We start from the raw sequence: 20,066 nt of genomic DNA, 5'->3' as shown, positions 1-20,066 counted from the left end.
GGCGGAGTAATTATCAGAATTACAAGCGACCAGGACGCAAGGAGAATGGCCTTCTTTTTTTGGATTACAAATACGTCTAGCTTTTCACAAGGCTTGCAACTTTCATCGCAAGTGCTGGTTTTCAATTTCGCAAAAATTATTTTGTGCGCGGCAAGAGCAGCAAACGCGCCTGTACACACACGAATTGTGCGGGTTGTGTGCGTGGTGATTCTGGCAAGAAAGGAAGTTGCCAACGTCAACTTCTACAGGAAAATCCCAGGCTTCTTCTCCCTCAAGTCAAAAAGAGAAGGGACACAGGCGATAAGATTACACGCGGAATTCAAAGGGAGACAAGCTATCAAAGCAAAGAGAGCGACGTTGCCGCTTCTGCCTTTTCTCTATAATAAAAGGACCTTCCGGCTTAAAGGCGCCGGATCAGCGCCGGATATTTCCTAATGCGTAGTAGTCAGACTCCAGGGTGATGATGACTCTGATATTCGATGTGACGAGTTATAAGATGCAATGCGGCAATGGGTTTCAGTGAGCAAAGCAAAGTGGTTTACACAAAGCACTTGCGAGCTGTCATTTTAAGTGGCGGAAAAATGGGGTTTCCAGGTTCTCAAGGGAGGGAAACCAAGATAAGTGCAGGCAACGTTCGCCAGCCTGTCTGCCAACTTTGACTGGCTTTATTATTTTCCTATCAGTTGTTTGTAATTCGTCTCTTTTGTAAGTAAGCCTTCGTATTCCTTCCAGCCAAGCCCTGTCTCTGACGTTTTTGTTGTTATTGTTGTTGTTGTTGTTGTTGTTGTTCATGTCGCTGCTTTTGTCGCTGCTGTGGTTGGTTCTCCTGTGGCAATGAGGTTCCTGTCCCTTAAGTAGGTGGTGCACTTTGTGTGTTGTCTCAGCAAGAATACCAAGTGCAATCCAGCACAGCGACAATGGAACCCTTTTCCCCAGTGGCTGGGTTTTGAAGGGCGCAAAGAGAGCATGGCCATGTATGTCATGGGCATAGCAAAACGACAAAACAGGTGGTGTAGCCAAACCTTGGTTCTATTTGGGTCTTTCTTAGCACACCCTTGGAGTAACACTACATGGTCCCGCATCACGACTTGATGAGGTGTGCGGTGTGCGTACGTATATCATAGGACATGGTATACATGCTTTTGCAACATGGTAACTAGGGCGGCTAGGTAGGTTTTTGTTCCGGTAGCTTCGGCTCCGTGCCAACTGCAGGAGCGCGCAGCCAGCGAGCAAATGAGCGAGCGGGCAAGGGAGCAAAGTGAGGTTAAGTCTCCTTGTAGAAGATCAAGTGCATCCAGCTTCGATGCACGCCACGCATAGCAGCTAGTGTGCATTAGGTATGCATCAGGCATGCACCAGTATGCATGTGTTGCGTACATGTGTGCGTGTGCGCATAGGTGTGAAGAACATTGTGTGTGTGTGTGTGGTAGGCATTCACCAGGAGGCCCCGAGCACGGGCACACGGTCCAGCGCAGTTCAACACAATCCATACAGACGATACAAGTGCAAGCAAGCACAAAATACGCCAGATCACATGCCGAGTCGCGGCTTCCAGGCCTCTACTGGGGTTCTTTTCCCGGCTGATTGCTGCATGGCTGCAGAGCGATTTGGTCTCTGGCCTCTGGTCTCTGGTCTCTGGTCTCTGGCCTGGTCTTGGCCTTGGCCTTGTTTTTACTTTTTAGTAGACCTGTTTGCAGCTAAATAATAAGCCTCAGCCAGCATGGAGGATCAAACCTAGCTAGCTAGCCAGCCATTGTTATCGCTAGATATTGCCAGCGAAATAATTTGCCCCAAGAGCACCGGCCAGGTCAAGCAATCAACATCGCATTCAGCGGCAATCCAATCGAGGAGCCAGGAGGGAGGGGGGGGGGGGGGGGGGTAAGGGGAGAAGGGGGGGGGTCATACAATGGTAATATAGGCCGGCCAGGTCAGGTCAGCAAAGCCTCCATTGTCCTACACCGCTGCAGCACGATTTGGTATTACTGCTACTGGTGGTAGAAGACAAAGAAGAAAGAAAGAGCTAGAGGGTAGTAGAGAGAACCCAAAGGGCAGACAACCAGACCCCATATTCTACCCGAGGGATCAGCCAGCTTGTGGTAATACCCGCCTCGGCAGTACATGTACACGCATATACAAGCCAACGCTTTTCTTCACTTTCTCGCCTTTTCTTTTTTGCCTGTGGCAGCAACGGTAGCTTGCCGAGTGAAAATTTTGGGAGAAACTAGAATAAAAAGGCTGGCTACTTGCGTCGTGTGTTGCCGCAGCATGAGCCAGGCCGGCCAGAATGGGATTCTATGTTACCAAGCTTACTACACCGTCAGGCTTCTTCCCTGCTGCTAACGACTCAACAACTTGGGGGGGGGGATTCTTTTTTTTTTCCTCTTCTTAGTGATTTCCTTTTCATCTCCTGTTGGTCTCCTTTGCTGCTTCTTGTTTGTGTCTATGGATATTACAATAAATTGCGTATTAAATGCATAGAAGAAGCTCGGTAAATAAGGAGGGTATCCCTAGGCTAAAGCAATAGTGATGTGATGGTGGTGGTGGTGGTGGTAGCGGTTGAGTGAGAGGCACGTGTACTACATCTAGCACTTGGCGTAATAGAGAAAACGTAAAAAACGTAACAAAGACAGTAGAGGAAAAGGCACTTCAGCTGAACAAGAAATTCCTGATATGAGGTATAAAGATAACACCGGCACGCTTGGCTCTCTCCACAAGCACATGCACACATTGACAAACATCAAACCCGCAACATCACAAACGCACTTGTGTGTATGTGTATTGTCTTCGGACCAGCCGATGGCGATGGCCAAGAGGGAGCTTGAGCAGCAAATCAACGCACGGCAAATAAGTCTTATCGCAGGTGTGGTTCACTGTAATGGCCATATCGTGGGCCTACTTGGGTGGCCGGTAGGCAATATTCGCATCCAGAAACACATATACTACTAGTACCATATATATTGGTGATGGCGCGTGCGCGGCAGATATTAAACGGGATTTGGCTGATTATAAGATTGTCTGCTCGAGGGGAAGAGACGAAGAGGTTTACAGGTGTTGGGGTGGAAATATGCCGGATATATTGGCATCCATTACATTACCCATTGATTAGTGTTTGGGTGTGGACTTTTTGGTCTTTTGGCGCCCGGTCGACTACGACATTAGCTCTTGGTCTTGCTTTGCGCTTGCTGATTTGACTTGGCCAGCTAATTAGCCATCTCATCCGGCCGTCTGGTCGTATCGGTGGTCTTCATAGTGGTCCTTGTCCTCCTTGTTCCTCTTTGTCCTCTCTTCCTTTGACGCTCTCACTCTTGCTCACCCACGCATTCACACGTACTCACTCAGACACATTCGCACGTAGTCGGTCACAGACAGACAGACAGACACACACACACACTCTCTCTCTCTCTCTCTCTCTCTCTCTCTCCTCGCCCTCCTCCTCGCCCTCCTCCTCCTCCTCCTCCTCCTCCTCCTCCTCCTCCTCCTCCTCCTCCTCCTCCACCACCGCCACCCCTCTCTTATTACCGCTTTCTCGTCTCATCTTTCCCATCGTCAAGTCAGCCCAGAAATACAAGAGATTTACTAAATCGGCTCAGCGAGGTCCTTTGATCCTCTTTCTTCTTCCTCCTGTTCTTCCCCGTCCATAATGGCCTGATGCCCTTCCCCCTGAAGCTATTGAAGTGTGAATCTAGATCCTCCATACTCCATGGAGCCAGGATGGAACAGGGTAGCGCAAGACCAGGATCAGCCATGGCCACAGGGTGGGGGAGTGGGCAGTTCTTCAGTTGGCCCAGAGAGTGCAAAGACAAGGGTCACAGGAGCGATAACAAGGGTTAGTTTATACAGGGAAGTGAGGGGATGGGTTACGTTCGGAGTGGCGCCTAGGAACTGGCGAGGTAGTGAGAATAAAAGGAAAAATAAAATACGAGGAAAGACTAAAAACCATGAGAAAATATTAGAAAATAGATGAAAAGAAAAAAAAGTGAAAAATACTGCGAAATAATCATCAAAGAGCACAGGGGAAAAAAAAAAAAAAGAAAAAAAAAAGCGCATAGCGATGTAGCAGATGCAAGCCCCCAATCCTGCTTCGTTGGGCGGTTTTCTTTTCTTTTTCTTCGTCATTGCTCCTCTTATACCCGTCCTCAACAACAAAGAAACAAGTGCGCTACAGGCCAGCGCCATTCCTCCCTCTTTCGCCGTCTTGTCTCCTGTCTTCCCTTGTTATGCTATAAGCCAAGTCTTATAGGAGCTGACTGTATGTGAATCCGGGCCAAAGCTTTGTTCTTCTCCTTCTTCTTCGTCTTCTTCTTTTTCTTCTCTCGCTGGAGCTGTGATCGCCTGGTGCACTGGCACTGCTAAGAGCTTCCTGGCTGTTGCTAGCCTTGTGTTATATAATATAGCTTCTTGCATACTCACTTACATGTACGGTACGCACAGGTATAATTGTGTGGCTTGCTAGTGCATATTGGGGGGGGGGCCTTGCCCATACTACCACGTCGTCTCGGGGCTTCTTTTCTTTTTTATTTCTTCCGCTAGGCCTAAGATCAGGAACCAACAGCAAGAACAGCAACAATGTCCACCACGCGGCTTTAAACAGGTTTTCCCCAGTTTTTTTGTGCATTGTACAAAAAATAAACAAGAGAACAGGTTTTTTTTTGTGTCAATATCAGGACAGGGTCAGCCTTCATCTCAGCCGAGGCTCTACTTATGCCCTATTTATGTCACTCTTCAGCGAGCCAATAGCAGCAGCCCAGCAAGTAATAGTACTGTGCACTATTTGTGCAGGTAGGAACAATGAAATTGTTTTGTGTTATTTGTGCGACAGTGATGGGGTTTTGGATAAACTTAGGCAGGAATGAAAATAAAGAACAAAGGCCATAAAAAAAAAGTGCCATGCCCTAGGGTTAGGGCTAACGCTCACTGATATGTCGTAGGCCAAATATCCTGTGTGCAGCATCTCTAGCCAACACAGCAAAGCACAGAGCAACACAGGGCGGTACAGAGCAACACAAAGCAGCACAGAGCAGCACAGAGCAGCGCAGAGCAGCGCAGAGCAGCGCAGAGCAGCGCAGCAGCTCTCCTTGGGGAGCTTCACTCAAGCGTCAAGCTTCCCTGGCTAGCGCCAGTCAGTCAGCCATGGCCGGCGGGAGAGGGAGGAAGGGGGACCATCGGTCCTGATACCCAGTCTTGATGCCCAGCCGATGCTCAGTCCTGGCCCTGGCCCTGGCCTTGATCCTGGCCCGCTTGGTATTCTTCCTCCCCAGCCCGCCGTAGTATTATCAAGTACCACCCGCCGACACTAATGTTGATAGACAGGAGAGACAGCTTGGAATGGCAATGTATAGCGAGCAAAATAACCTGTCACATACCCTCGTCTTTTCGTTTCTCTCGCTCCTCTCGTTTCTCTTGTCTCCCTCGTCCCTTTCTTGGCTCATTCTCGTTCGTTCTCGTTCATTTTTCTTCACTCTCCTGGCCCCGGGTCCCTTTGTTTGTTTACTGTGTTTCAGACGCTTGCCTTGTCGTTACCATTGTTAGAAGTTAAGGCAAAGGAGGGATAGAGGACAGGCCAGACAGGCCAGACAGGCCAGGCAGGCCAGGCCAGGCCAGGGCTAGGCTAGGGCCACGGCTGGCAACCCAAGGAGTCCTTTTTCTTCTTGCTTCCTTCTCTTGTTTCTGATGGTCTCGCCCATCTCGTCTCGTCTCGTTGTCTCGTTTTCTTTCTTTCTGCAAGCGCAATCCCACTGAGCGTGATTGCCTGCAATGTGTTGATATGAGCCTGCATGCTAGCGTATGCGCGATGCAGGTAAAGGGGCAGCGCAGGGTAAAACTTCCTCCCCCTAATGCAAGAGGCCAATTCAAACAGAGTAGAGAAACTGAAAAAAAAACAAACCGTCGCTTCAAGGCTCTAAGCCCGTATCCAACTTTTCCAACTTTTTTTTTTTTTCATATTTTATTTCCCCGTGGCTAAAACTGCCAAAAAGCACAAACTCAACAAAAGAAAGCAAATGCCCCCCCCCCCCCCAACCAACGAGATAGAGAGCACCAGTGCGTTCTCACTGTGCGAATGATCGGCTTCCTAGATTCCCCAGGTCCAGGCTAAATTCCGGCCCGAGAGGAGAGAATCTGGGTTTCGGTCTTCTCTATTAGGGTTAAATACTCGATGGCCAAACGGGCAGGAGAACCAAACTTTTCGCAAATTGGCTTGACTGGCCCTGCTAGGGCTCTCCTCTCTGCGGTTAGCCGCCCGCCAAACCTTCTTCCTCCAGCCGAAGCCAGTGATTCCTTTTGCCTTGATTGGAAAATAAGAAGAGCGAGGCAAAAAACGTGGAAGCCACTTATCATGAGTGACAAAGGCTTCGGCCGAAGACTGAGACTGACTGTGAAGAAGAACGCACATGTATAAAGGTCCCTCCGTCCCCATCCTCCATCCTCTTCGAGGCAAGACTAAGACTGCCTGTATAAGTTTCAGCTTCACATATTTCGACTTGCAGCGTAGCACCACAGCCCGAGTAGCAGTAGCACAATTCATTGAGCTATGCATGAATAACGTACGTTCGTTGCAAGAAGTATACTTTCCTCTTCTCTCTCACTCCCACTCCCCCCCCCCCCCTCCCTCCTCTCCCCTCCCTTTTCAGTTGTATGTGCTCTATAGCTACAGCTGGAAGAACGTTTTATCTCAAGTCGAGAGAGCTGACAATGACAACTACCAAGTTGCACAAAGTCCCCAGCTAGTCCCTCTTTGTACTCTTTTTGTGAAGAGGGGGATAAGAATAGACTAGACGCCATATCACTCGACTAAACAGGGTCCTTTTGTTTTTATTTTTGTGCCTATCAAAAGGACGCATTGCCGCCGTTAGATGAGAAGCAATTTGCCAGCACACCAAACATAAGGGCTGGGCTGAGGTGTGTGGTCCTTTAGGTCCGTTTTTTGGTTTCGCTCTTGACGACAATGTTGCACGAGCACAACGCAGACACAATACCAAGCGATATAATCTCCTGCTGGTTGCCAAGTCGGACTCGCAATACTACTGCTACTGCTACTAGGAAGCAGGCTGCTTGATGTTGTTGAACTTGGGGCTCCGTTAGCCATCCCTCATGTATCCCTGAGCCAGGCTAGGAGGGGGGGAGACGCGACATCGTATGTACGTTGTGGACTGCAAAGCTTGCACGTGGAAAAGAAGGCAGGCCTGAAGCCCCTTCCCTCTTCCTCCTCCTCCTCCTCCTTCTCCTGTCTTCATAAACAGGAAACAAAAGCGGAAGAAACATGGGAAGGCCCGGGAAGCCTAGGAAGGAAGGGGGGAAGGTGGAAGGCTTCGCTTGAAAAGCAGGAGGAAGAAGAAAGAACAGGACCAGAACGCAGGAGTAACTGAGCATAACCATGTCCATCCTCCCTCTTCCCCCCGCCTCCACCCATTGACACTCTCTTTTCTCCGTCCTCCCTCCCCGTCCACGCGCCCCCGGCTCTTGTTGCGCGAAAAAAAAAAAAACGACAAGAACAAGCCAGGCTCGCCTTTTGTCCCAGTAAACCAACAAGAAACAACAAAAACGCAAGTCCAAGATTGCAGTGTCACTCTCCTGAAAATCACCACGCCGTTGTCTTGACCTGCTGTAGCTTTTGTTCTCTTTGCCTATGTCAGGGGAGACCTTGTGAACGAACTATCATGAAGGGAGGGGAGAGGGGGGTTTCTCTCTCTCTGACTTTTCAGCCTTGGTTTATTTTCACATCACAGGCGAGAGGAAAGGCAGACAGCGGATACGACTTCTGGTTTTTTTTCTTGCCTGAATCAGCAGTCTGTCTATCTGGGGATGGGAGGACGGGGAGGGGCTTTGAGTAACTCCATTATATAACTCTATAAAACCGAGTGAACTTTCACTTACCCCTTGTTCCCTACCCTATGTCGCCTTCGCCCTGGGCTTCCTTTTCTCTCATTTTATTCTTTCCAACAGCCAGAAGAAACTACGGAAAACAAGAGAAGAGGAAGAAAGAAAAGAAAAGAAAAGAAAAGAAAAGAAAAGAAAAGAAAAGAAAAGAAAAGAAAAGTTCCGATACGGGAGTAGGAATTCTTTCCCCGTCTGCTTAGGATCTTGTCCATATTTTTTTTTTTCTTTTTTTTCTTCCTTCTCTTTCTCCTTCTTTCTCTCTCCTTGCTCTCTCAACACACAAGCCAGGCGAGCTTGGTTTCAAGTGGCTGCGGAATTACAAGCTTTATTGGCAATTGATGGCCTGTCCTGCCTGGCCCTGTACTAGCCTGATGGCTGTTCTATAGCTCTTTATTTCCAGTCCATATGTTGTGCGTTGTTAGGTATGGGTATGAACCGGCGAGCTGTTAGCGCTATATTCACCTGTGATATAACATAGAAGCCCAAAGAGATCACCAACACATGGTTTTGCTAAATTTCCATGGCAACATAGCACATAGCACAACATTGTCCTGGAAATTGGCTGGCCAGCTCGTTATTGTGTTGGAGCATATAGCTAGTGGTATAGCTATACAATTACACTGCTAAAATACCCTCTTCGTTTCCTGTTCTCCTCGTTTCTCACATCAAACGTCCGTCCACCAGGAGAGGAGTGAAAAAAAAGACATGGAGAAAAAAAACACGGACCAGGCCAAGACTTGCGGACAATTCCGACCGGGCTCAAGGGCGAAGAGAACAAACCGGAGGCCAATAAAAGAGAGGAGAGGAGAGGAGAATGGGAATGGGTAGACAGGTGTGGGAAGTGGGAGAGCTGCCGATATTGGTATTAGTGTTGCTATAAGATCACCAAAACAGGAAGAGAACGTGGGACGCAAACGTGGATGCGAATATGGGTGTGGGAGGCGTGGGAGTGCTGTGACAGTGAGGACGCACGTATAACATGCTCATGAGCTTAAGCATCTCTGCTTTTTCAATGGATGTACGTATCGTACATGACGGTGTACTCTAAGTACCGTGCAGCAACATCAAGCAGCACCAAGATGCAAGGACACGCTGCATATCCACACACACATACACACACACACACACACATCCATTGCGGCTCCGGCTCTAGCCAGCCCAGCCCAGCCCAGCCCAGTCCAGTCCACTTTTGAGCCCAAGTCCCAAGCTGCAAAGGTAAGCTCAGGCGTACGTACCCACGAGACGAATAACATGATAAGAACTGAGAGAAAAAAAAAAAAAGCAACGTCGCTCAGGCCAAGGCCAAGAACCAAAACAGCTAGTTTGCATGCAATCTCAGACAGAGGGACACAGAAGAAGAGTGCAGAGAAAGAGCCAGAGTACACACTCTGTGCATGCTTAGTCTGCCACTCATAGGTAGACATGGCTGCCTGTTGTCAACCGCCTTCTGGCCGTCTCTGCCTCATCCACCCACGGGTCAAGAACAAACGTAAGCACCCACTGGGGGTTCTGTCGTCCATTTCAAGACAATGAACAGCAAGGAAAGCAGAATAACGGGCCAACTTACCCCATCCCATCCCGTCTCTTCTCTCCTTTCCCCTCATCTCCCTCCCTCCCTCCCCTCCTATATATGCACTGTAACACCAGAGCTCAGCATAGCAACATCCTATCTCCGCCCCTCCCAGGACTCACAGCCCAGTCAGGGCAGAGAAGAGCAACGTAGACTCCTATCTCTTCCTATGTCTCGACCAAAAACAAACCTGTCCGTCAACGGGGGGAGAAAGGCAGTGAAATAAACAACCCCCTCCCCCCCCCCCAAAAAAAAAGACAAGGAATCGAAAATGCAACAGCACAGCCTAGGCATGCAATGAAGGTGTCTTTTGCGTGCGTTGGGGAGTATGACTCTATTAGAGGCAGGTCTATAGGCCTAGGCTACTTGGCACAGAGCAGATCATCATTACTATACTATGGTTCTATATGCACGTTGTAGCGGCGGGCCGCAGCAGTCTCAGCTTAGATGTGAGTTTCGATTTGTTTCCTTTTTTTATGTTTCGTGAGAGTTCCCGCTTGTTGCTACCATTTGACTGCATGTTGGCGCTGAAAACAACGGCCGCATGCCCCAGAGGAGAAACACAACCAGGTCACCATGCAGAAGCAGGAGACAATGAGGGTAAAGAGGGCTAGAAAAGAGAGGACAAGGACCATGGCTCATCCAATGTCAACCAACTTCAAAGTACACACAGCCCTTCCTCCACTTCCCCTCTCCCTTCCCTTCTGTCTCTTCTACTCGCTCACTATTGTCTGTTGGCCACAATCTGGGTCGGGCATAGGGGCCTCGGGCACAGCTCGGTAGCCTGCTTACAAACATGCCCGCCCGCCTTTCGATTTCCGGATATATCCCACCCCCCCCCCTTTCTCCTTCCTCCCTCTCTCTATTTACCCGTCACTGCTAGCTTCTGACTGTTCTTTTGGGCCTTGACATGTTGTTTTCCCAACATTGTTTGCACAGCCGGCAGTATGTATACCTTGTCAAAGCCAACTGTAAATGCTGACCTTCTTTTGCCATCATTATCTACCTCCCTCACCGCTGCTTTTTTGTTCTTCTTCCTTCGCCTTTCCTCCCAGGCCTTGTCGTGAGTCCGATGATTTATGCCGTAGTTCCATCTCTAGGACGATTCCCCTCTATTCTACCGTCGATAGTACGACAGACCCTAATAAAAGATATTTCTCATACACTAACCCTAATAATATTCGCACATTACATTTTGTGGCTTGATTTGTTGTGCGACCTACACCCCATGCCTTATTAGGCTTCTTGTTGCGCTGCCAAGATGATAGACGGTAACTCTTCATTGTCCTTTTTTTTTTTTTTAAATTTCTTTTTCCGCCTTCTTCTTCTTCTCTCCTTGTTTTAGGAGTCTCCGGTTTCTATTTTCCCTCTCCTCTTCACACTCGCGTTTCGTTGTTATCGTTGCATGTTCCCATTCTCGTGTCCGGGCGGCTGCAGATCTGCCACATGACAAAGGGCACACCCAGGCTAAAAAGGGAGACGGTGAGTGAGGACAAGCTAGACAGACAGACACACATTGGGATGCGGAGGAATAACACATAAATACAAAGGCGGCAAAAGCAGACAAAAGGCCCTTGCGGAGTCGAACATTGCAGCCCAAAGAAAGAAGCGACGACGGGAGGCGAGGAGCACGGAGAGATGAGGGAATGAATATGCTGGGAGCGGCTGTGGGAAGAAGGGGGGGGAGGGACAGAGGCGATTAGCGGAATAGCGGAATAACAGAAACAAAAATACCATATCTAAGTAGCAAGAGGAACGGGAGGAAAAGGAAAAGGCAGGTTAGGTATCCATTAAAATCAAACTACATATGATCAATTACTGCCGAGTCTGGCGGGGAACGGACATGGTCGTCTCTGAGGATTGTCCAGATGCCACGCACCAAAGTGAACCGAGCGAGAGAAGTGGCGGGAAATGTACAGAGAGGAAAAGAAGGTAATTTAGAAGAAGTAATAAAAAAGAAAAAAAAAAAAAGAGGAAGCTCAGCCCGAGCAGAAGGTGAGAGGGGAGCACAAAGACAAGAGGATGAGGGAGAGAGACAGAGGAAGAAAGATAGGAAGAGAGAGAGGACAATACAAACAAAGAACAAAGAATGGCAGTAGAGAGGAACGTCGTGCTCCTAAGCCGGCAAGTCTCACAGATAGACGAAGTACCGAAGCACACAAGGCACTACGGCAACAATGTACGGGCTAATGCCTCAACCAATGACTTGGTCACGATACGGATATAGACGAACGCCAGACATGACAAGACGGGACACAAGGCCTTACATCAGAACATACGAGGTGGTGTTGAGCGCAGGGTGGGTTCCAGTCTCTTGACAAGAGAATTGCGTACTTTCTTTTTTGCATTGCTGCACTGTGCCCAGCCCAGTCCGCTCTTTTGTTTCCCCCCCCCCCCCCCTCTGCTTTTCGACGCTCGCATCTTCTCGTCAGAGCTGCATTGCATCTGCACAGCACACTTGCCCATTTCTCCCCTCTGCCCCTGGTATATTCTCTCCCCCTTCCCTCCCCGCATCAAGAACCACCACCTCCGCCCGCTACTCCTCCGCTGCCCAGCGCTTCTCGCGCAAACACAGCTCAGTATCTGGCTTGCGTGTCCCCTGGAACTCGGCCTTCCACGCCCAGTACTCGCCTAGACGGACGTTGGCATACGACGCATAGTCAAAATCGATTTCGGAGATGACGGCCTGGATCTGCGACCAGATGCCCCAGTAGAAGCCAGGAATGCCGCGGAAAAGGTCAACCTCGATGAAGAGCTTCTGGCTTTCGTTCTCAAGCTCCTCCATGGACAGAGGCGTAGCAGCGGTCCCATTGCTCAGGTTGGTGGTCGAATTAGCGCCGTTGCCGTCCTTCTTGGCAAAGTAGGTGGCAATGTAGTTGCGGATGAAGGAGAGACGCTGCGCCTTGGAAGGCATGACGTTGTAGTCGCACTCGAAGCCGCCCCACTCGGCGAAGTGGTTGCAAATATCAAAGGCGGCTGGTGACGGTGTAGCATATTCATAGTCGATGAAGCAAACCGTCAGGTCTTGATCGGAGCCCGAAGCCGCTGTCACGTCCTTGGGTTCGACGATAATGTTGCCGTGTAGTAGATCGCAGTGGGCAAACACAAGCTATGAGTAAGAAACAAAAAGAATGGTCAGCACGAAGGGCCAATGTCTTTTTTCGGAGAAGGGGGGGGGGGGGGGCAGGGGGTCATAGTAGCACATTGGTTTGCTGTAAAGAGAGGGTGAGAAGGGTCTTGCGCTATATCATTCATGTACTCACCCCGTTCTCGCCCAGAGTTGGCCGGCCGCCTAGCAGCTCTCGCAACCACTCGAACTCGGCCTGGAGTGTCGACTGGTTCTTTTTCTGGCTGTCCGTCTGTGTCGGCAAAGCCAGAATCCACTTTTGCAGCACCGTCCACATGTTGGGGACCGGCTTTCCGCTTGTTGCACTGCGGGCTCTGCCCTGTGTGGGGATAGTGGTGTTGGTGGCAGTCTTGCCGCTATCCTTGGCAGCAATGCAGGGCACTGTCGCATGCCACTCAGCCAGCCTCCGGGCCACAGCAGTAAATATCTCAGGTCGTCTCAGGTCCTCAGGGTGGGTCACAGTGCCGCGGATGTAGCGGTACAGCATGCCGTTCTGGAAGCGGGCGAGCAGCTCGGGGGCCAGGCCGTGGCGCATGAGGAGCTCGTGGTTCTCGGCCTCGCGCTCGCGATCGATGATGACGTCGGTGCCGTTACCGTAGGCGCGCAGTAAAAAGGCATGCTTGTCGGCCTCGTCGGCGGAGCGGGTGCCGTTCGCCGTGTTGATGATCTTGAGGAGCGTGTTGGTGATGCCGTCGGTACAGCGCACAATCTTGACGCCATCATTGAGCTTGTTGCCGTCGGCCGACACCCAATCAGGCTCAATGGCCTTGATTAGTTCGATGGAAGAGGCTTCGGAGTTGTGACTGTCGTAGGAGAGGGGCAGGAAAGGAATACTCTTGTGTTGGCCATTGATAGCTGTGGCCACAGGCTCAGAGTGGCGCAGATCTGCGTGGGCGGTCATGGCAGCGTAAAAGACAGGAACGAAATTCCAAGTGCGACAGGATTTGTGGCGGGCGGTGACAGTGGTAGGCGACGATATCTGGCTGTATGTGGTTGTATGTGTGAGGGGGGGAGGGGAGGGAGGGGGTGGATGTTGGCTGTGATGGGGCGAGTTGCCTGGCGATACAGGCGGGAAAAAAAGACCTGTGACAAAGAAGCAGGTATATTCTCTTTCTATAGAGTCGTGAACGTCGTCTAGTGTGCCAAGGCCAGGATGCGAGAAGAACGGGCGAACAGAATATAAAGCAAAGAAGGAAAAAAAAACAAGATCGCCAAGCTTAAGGGCTCTGGAGGAAGAAAAGGAGACTTAGGGTTTGCTTGCTTTGTATGGCAAAACGTAGGGCGTTGCAAGAATAAGAGCAGAAAAGCAGGCCGAAATGGAATTGTGCAGTTAGTGGAAAAGTGAGCGTCCTGAAAGCCAACAATTAAAGATCGCCAATTGAGAAATGAAGACGACAAAGGAGCGAAGGAAAAGGAAGAGCAAGAAAGGGAAAAAAAAAAGGAGGCACGAGACAAGGCACCAGAATTGGCTTGGTGGTGGTTGTTGAAGGAGGGTTAGCTAGGCAGAGGAGCCACAACACAGGAAGAAGATAAGATCCAGGATAACTCAACAGAAATACAACAAACCCTAACGGGCAAGAGTTGCAGGCAGAAACTAATGCTCCCTTCAGGCGTTTTAGGCCCATTTTGGTTGTTGCTTCTACTGAGCCGTGTTGCGTTGTTCTATGTGTGCTCTTCTATCCCTCGAGTCCCACAATCACATGTCTCCTCTCCTCCTTCTCTCCTCAACAACTTGTTGGGCAGTTTGGTCTTCGCGCCTCTCCAGCCTTCTGATGGCCAATTCGCTGGATATATGTCCCATCTGATATAGCCTCTTAACAATCCCCTCTCCCCTTCTTATCTGCTTGCACAAAGCGTCTCTTCCTTCAACTGGGCCTGGGGCAACACTCGAGATAGAGGGACATTTTGGAAATGCATGTGAAAGAGGTTCTGCAGCCATTTGCCTCGCTCCCTGCGCCAAGTCGCCCCTCTTGTGTTCTTTGCAGGGCCAACAGAGACATTTTTTTCTTGTCAAGCTTGAGGGGTGTTCAACACCAAGGCCAAAAGGGCAGGAAAAGCTCTACTGTAGACCGACCCCCAACAGGCAGGTGGCGGCAGCTTGCTTCCAAACTCGTGCCAGCTGCCAGTAGCATCCGGCAGCTGCCATGGCTAGTAGGTACGGTACTTAGCACTGGTGACTTGTAGCCTCTCGCCTTAGCATCAACTTATACAAGCACACCACTCATATAGAGCGTCTAAATGTCCTTCCCAGTGCTGCCGAACACTTCGACGCTCATCGCGGTGGCTCTGGTGATGAACCGGTCCCACGACGATGGCCCTAGCTTCGTTTTTCATTATCCGCCTAAAGTCTCGCCATTTGACGACAATGAGGAGAAGGCCACGCCTGACGATCTGATTATTGAGCGGCTTTCCCAGCCCGAGGAAGAGGCTTTGGGGACAGCCGGCCATAAAAAGTCCACTAGTCTGCAGTGGTCGCGAGACGATGTTCTTCAGCCGGGAAATGCCGATAGCATGCCGTGGGAGACCTTTGTGGGACTGCCAACGCAAGACTTGGCTAGCATCTTGACGCCCAAACGCTCATTTCACAAGAAGCTGTTCCATTTGTCTTTAGACCCCATTCATTGCATTGCGTGTCCGATGCATGTGCCCGAAGGCGGGATCTGGCGGAGGACAAGGAAGAAGAAGAACAAGGGCAAGTCGGTGGCTTCGACAAATGCCACTAACATGACTAACAGAAAGGACAAGGACAAGGAGAAAGAAGAGTCTGTTTCCCCCAAGACAACGGTGGAAAATGCCCAGAGTGTCCCTGTTGCGCGGCTTGATGAGGCTGTCTCAAAGCTGAGAGAAACAGTGGTCACTGACGATGACGATGAAGAAGACAGCCAGGCTGAACTTGGGGAAACTGGCGGTGGGGATGACGAAGAGGCGGGCGAGAACCAAGCAGAGCAGACAGCAAGAGACAGCGAGCATCACGAACCGGCGAAGGAAAAAGACAAGGAGAAAGATGCAGAAAAAGAGAAAGAGAAGGAAAAGGACCGGCCCCAACAAAAGCCAAGTCCTATGACCATGTTCAACCTCGTCTTCTTCCTTAACCCCAAAAAGCACGAGACCAATGAGCTGGTTGAGAATATCTACAGACACGTCCTGAAAAAGACTACCCGCATCTTCAAATACAGCCAGCAGCAGAGCGACTTTGTGTGGAAGGAGTCTAAACGCATTTTGGCCACCAAGGACAAGGGCCGCGAAATGAGTATGTTTGCCTTGCTATAATACAATGAGCAGGTCAGATGTGTGCTGGTATTTGGATCGTTTGCTAACCTTTGCATAGAAGCTTCTATGAACGATCTTTGGCTGGAAATTATGCGCACTTCGTCCCTGGCCGCTGCAATCCGCGAGCTCTATACAGCCGTCAGCAACAATCGCATCGCAACCCTGCAGCTGGAAACCGCTGGAGGAACGCTCTCACCCTCTGTGCAAATACCCTTCCCTAACTCCATCTCGCAGCTGCCAGCTGAGGGTGCTATCCAGCAGCAGGGCATCTGGCTCACTACAGCACATATGACAATTAGCGACGACAACAACTCGGACGAGCCTGAAATGGTGGACCGCACATTCGGCCTGTTGTTGTTGGGAAGCGACAAGAAAATTATCGCCGAGCTAGAGTCTGATCCAGACCCAACTACCGTCGCCATGGTAGAGTTTGTGCGTCTTGCATCTCAGCCAAATAACACGTGAGTTAAATAAACCGAGACCCCCCCCCCCCCTTACTCTATCAAATGCCCCTAAGCTTTGAAACTTACCAACGCCCTACACAGCTTCCAGCAGATGGCCGATACGCACAAGCTCACACTTAGCCAAGTGCGCAAATTTGCCAGCCACTTCATCTTCTGGCGCCGTGGCATCGCCATCCCGCCTCTCTTTGCACGAGATGTCTACATTGCCTCTCCCAATCTATGCCCTTCACGGCTCCCCCGCGCCAGTCAAGAATGGCAGCGCCAGTTTCCCATGGCTTTGCCACTGCCGGTCTTTTTGTCTGAGCTGTCCACCGCCCCACGTCAGTGGAAATACTGGAGTCTCGTCAAAGCCCAGCGTCCCGAGTACATGAAAATGCTGGCCTGGCTTATGCGCGGCGGCTGGGTCACGCAGTTGTGCACTTTTGCCTACGTTGTGGTCTGGCCTGAAATCATCTACGAAGTGCGCTATGCCCGTGAAGCTGCCAAACTACGTACCGCCCGTGAACTGTATGAGCGCTCCGAGGCTGCTGCAAATGCATCATCGCCGTCTACATCTGCCTCATCATCGCCACTTTCCTCATCACCCGACCAGTCTCGTGGCTCCGGGTTCCATCACTATTCTCACCCTCACCACCCCCCCGGCAGTGGGGGTCCTGGTGATATTTCACCCGGCCCCGTATCTCCCACTATCGAGCGGCGGCCGCAGATCGGACGTCCGATCAAAGGTGCAGCAGCTGCAGTCGTCGCTGCATCTATTTCACGTGCTGCGTCGCACCACTCAGCCGCATCGTCGGCAACGGCGCTTGCTCGCTCTAATCACAGCACCATGGCCGACCAGATTGCCGAGCACGCACGGTTAGCCCGCCAAGCGGCCGCTGCAAAGCGCAAGGCAGCAGAAAAGCAGACGGCACACGCCCGAAAGACACCGCCCATGGCTACGCCACACCCATCGACGAACAACGCGCCCCACTTGGCCTGCATTGAGCCACACATAATCCTTGATCCACGGAGGGCCACGGGCAACGAAGCCGAGTATCTGGATGCCATCAAGGCAAGGTTTGGGTCGGAGACAACAGCGGATGCATGGCAACGGTTTGCCAAGTACTTTAATGGCCAGTATGCACTGGAGCGGATATCATTACAGGAAGGCATGAGACGCAAGGATGTGTTCAATCGCATTGGCGAGATGGGAGAGTATCTGCTATGCGTGAGGCACTGGTGAGGGGTGCAGAGAGACATTGAGGAATAGTGTAGAAAGCTGGCCTAGCAGACGCTTAATGTAACCAAGGCCGTGTTGTTAACTGCCTAAAAAATAGTGTCAAGTGCGCGATATAAAACATCAAGATTTCATTAACTGCTATATAAACCACCATGCCAGCAAGAAAAAAAAAAAAAAAAAGAACAAAATAGTACTGAAAAAATCAGAAGAACATCAAAAGTAGAAAAGGTAACGAAAACACCGGGTATTGCAGCCTCATAAGAAAGTCATGTTGAAAGTGCGTCTCGCTATACAGAGTCCATGATAGGCTAGAGACAACATAGCATGAACACCAAAAAAAGAAGCATAGCATGACAAAACGTGACAATAAAGGGATAAAGAGAAAACGCTTGTTCACCGCGCCAAGGCAATGGTTCAGGAACACATGAACCAAAGAGATGAGCGACGGCAACGGAGAATATAATGAAAGAAAAGCTGGAAAAGGGAAGACAATGGGAAAAAAGAAATCTTGGAACAAGTAATATAAGGAGGTTCTCCTCAAGACGTAGCGAAGATATGGAAAGGCGAAAAAAGATAAGGAGGAAAGCAAGGAAAAGAAAAATAATAATAAGAAAAGAGACGAAGGAAAATCGTGGAAACGGAGAAAATCCAGATCTGCCTTGTCTCTCCTGTCTCTGTCTGCACCCATATACAAGTGCGACGCAACTAAATCGCAAAAGGCAAGGCGTAAAGAGAGAGAGAGAGAGATGGAGCGGGGAGGAGAAAGGAAGGAAAAAGAAAAAGGAGTGCATCATGAGGACATAAAGGCTTGAATCATAAAAAGACCGACGGCAAGCGAAAGGTATAGGTAGAGGACAAGCTGAATAAAATAGCAACTGTACTTAGACAGTAAGCCGAAGTACTATCGAATAAATTCTTCTCCGGGCTTACGAGTTTGTAAAGTCCATATATTCGTCCTCTTCGCGCAAACTCAGCGAGTTGCGCCCACTGCCTCCGCCATCTTCCATGTCATTCCACATTCCCGGAATGTCGTCAAACTTGATAGTGTTTGGGCCTGTGCCTGAGGCTGCCGTTCCGGGGGGCGCGGGCTCAGACTCAACTGATTGGTGTTGCCGTCATTCTGGCCATCACTATTGTTTGAAACAGGGTCACCCTTATAGTCCGTAAAGTTGGGTACGCGCAGACCCGAGCCCACGTAGCGTGAGTATGTGAAACTAGAGAGATCACATTTACCCATGATGTCAACAATTTCGCTGTGCATGCGGGTCTCGTCCTCAGAAAGCTCAAAGGGGATTGTGCCGCCCATTTCGCGGATGGTGTTCTCTAGCTCCTCGCGCTGGCGTGCCAGCGTAAGATTCATCCACAGTAAATCTCGCATCCAGCCGACAGCGCCGTTGAGGATATCACCCTTGTTGGGGCCCTTGTCTTTATCTTCGATAGGCAAGCCGGTTGTCACGCTCCCAGCTCGCCGGCCACTACCACCAAGTGTCGGAGACAGCGGGGTGCCGCTCTGAATAAGTTTTCGGACCTTATCGTCTTCTAGACGGTGGGTTGGGACAAGTTTGCTGAGATCCTGGATTCGGTCGTTGATATTGTCACGGCGGCGGCGCTCGACTAGATTGTGAGACTCCCGTCGTCGCTTGCGCTTTAGATCTTGAGAGTTTAGGGCTTGGTTTTGGTTGGTAGCTCCCAGCTTTGTAGGCATGCTAGTGCCGGCCTTCAACATGACCTCATTGATCTGGGCGCGGCCCATGGGTGGTGGTGAAGAGAGGCCAGAGTTAAAAGACTGGCCGAAGCTCCCGGCGATTGGCTGCATCCAATTGTTATTGTTATTATTCGTGTTGGCGTTGCTGTTTGCTACAGGTGTGGGTATGGCATTGTTGTTTGAGGGCGGTTGCTCAAGGCCCAGGGCTCCAGTCATTGATTGAGGGCCAAAGCCAGTCATGGCGCGCTCGCTGGCACCTAGAGACATCGAGGTCTTACTACCCATATTCATTCGAGCGCTAGGGGAGAGCTTGGCTATGTGGGCATTTTGCATGGCAGAGACTGCGTCATCGGGCTGCATGTTGTGCATGTTGGTCTGAAAAGCCCGGCGGTTTAGTTGGTGTGTAAAGTGATTTTGCATAGCGTCGGCATCGGGGGTATTTGAGAAGCCCTGCACCTGTTGGTCTATGTTGGCAAACATGGTTTGCGGTTGGCTGAAGGCCATGTTCATGTTGGCCAATTCATTTGTGGTTGCGGGGATGCCAGAGTTATCTTGCAAGCCATCGAGCAGTTCATCGTCGCCGAAAAGAGCAGTGCCCGAGAAAGCATCGTTTTGGTTAGAATAGTAGGGCGAGCCAAAGGTGTTGGATATTAAATCAGAGGGATCGATGTTTCCCGCGTTAGGGGAAAAGGTGTATTGTTGTGCCATAGCTATAGGCTATAGGCAAGATGTTGAAACGGGGAGAGGTTGATGTCGTTTATTGTTTGGGGGAAGGGTAGTGTCGGAAAGCAGATGCGATAGCGACGACTGCAGTAGTTGGTAGCTTAGCCTGTTTG

General features: G+C 50.3%; 4 protein-coding genes across 4 annotated transcripts; 1 reads left to right on the top strand and 3 right to left on the bottom strand.

Annotated features, from left to right (window-relative positions):
• Positions 1–3,213: 3,213 nt before the first annotated feature.
• Positions 3,214–3,544, bottom strand: HOO65_030244 (uncharacterized protein; the record flags this gene model as incomplete). Its single annotated transcript, XM_071002439.1, has 2 exons — positions 3,214–3,304; positions 3,390–3,544. 2 exons carry the CDS (start codon positions 3,542–3,544, stop codon positions 3,214–3,216), a joined length of 246 nt encoding a protein of 81 aa, XP_070859923.1.
• Positions 3,545–11,981: 8,437 nt separating this feature from the next.
• On the bottom strand, positions 11,982–13,473 carry HOO65_030243 (putative ethanolamine kinase; the record flags this gene model as incomplete). Its single annotated transcript, XM_071002165.1, has 2 exons — positions 11,982–12,554; positions 12,709–13,473. 2 exons carry the CDS (start codon positions 13,471–13,473, stop codon positions 11,982–11,984), a joined length of 1,338 nt encoding a protein of 445 aa, XP_070859922.1.
• Positions 13,474–14,716: 1,243 nt separating this feature from the next.
• HOO65_030242 (Nitrogen permease regulator 3) lies at positions 14,717–17,528 on the top strand (the record flags this gene model as incomplete). Its single annotated transcript, XM_071001874.1, has 4 exons — positions 14,717–14,723; positions 14,824–15,822; positions 15,901–16,303; positions 16,388–17,528. The coding sequence occupies 4 exons, from the start codon at positions 14,717–14,719 to the stop codon at positions 17,526–17,528; spliced, it is 2,550 nt and encodes an 849-aa protein (XP_070859921.1).
• Positions 17,529–18,315: 787 nt separating this feature from the next.
• On the bottom strand, positions 18,316–19,938 carry HOO65_030241 (bHLH family transcription factor; the record flags this gene model as incomplete). Its single annotated transcript, XM_071002119.1, has 3 exons — positions 18,316–18,400; positions 18,456–18,624; positions 18,678–19,938. The coding sequence occupies 3 exons, from the start codon at positions 19,936–19,938 to the stop codon at positions 18,316–18,318; spliced, it is 1,515 nt and encodes a 504-aa protein (XP_070859920.1).
• Between the last annotated feature and the right edge of the window lie 128 nt (positions 19,939–20,066).

This window comes from Ceratocystis lukuohia (assembly GCF_044167205.1).
Source record: "Ceratocystis lukuohia strain C4212 chromosome Unknown Supercontig3_pilon, whole genome shotgun sequence".
NCBI lineage: Eukaryota > Fungi > Ascomycota > Sordariomycetes > Microascales > Ceratocystidaceae > Ceratocystis > Ceratocystis lukuohia.
The sequence above is the reverse complement of the archived record's forward strand: the minus strand, read 5'-3'. Positions and strand labels throughout refer to the sequence as shown.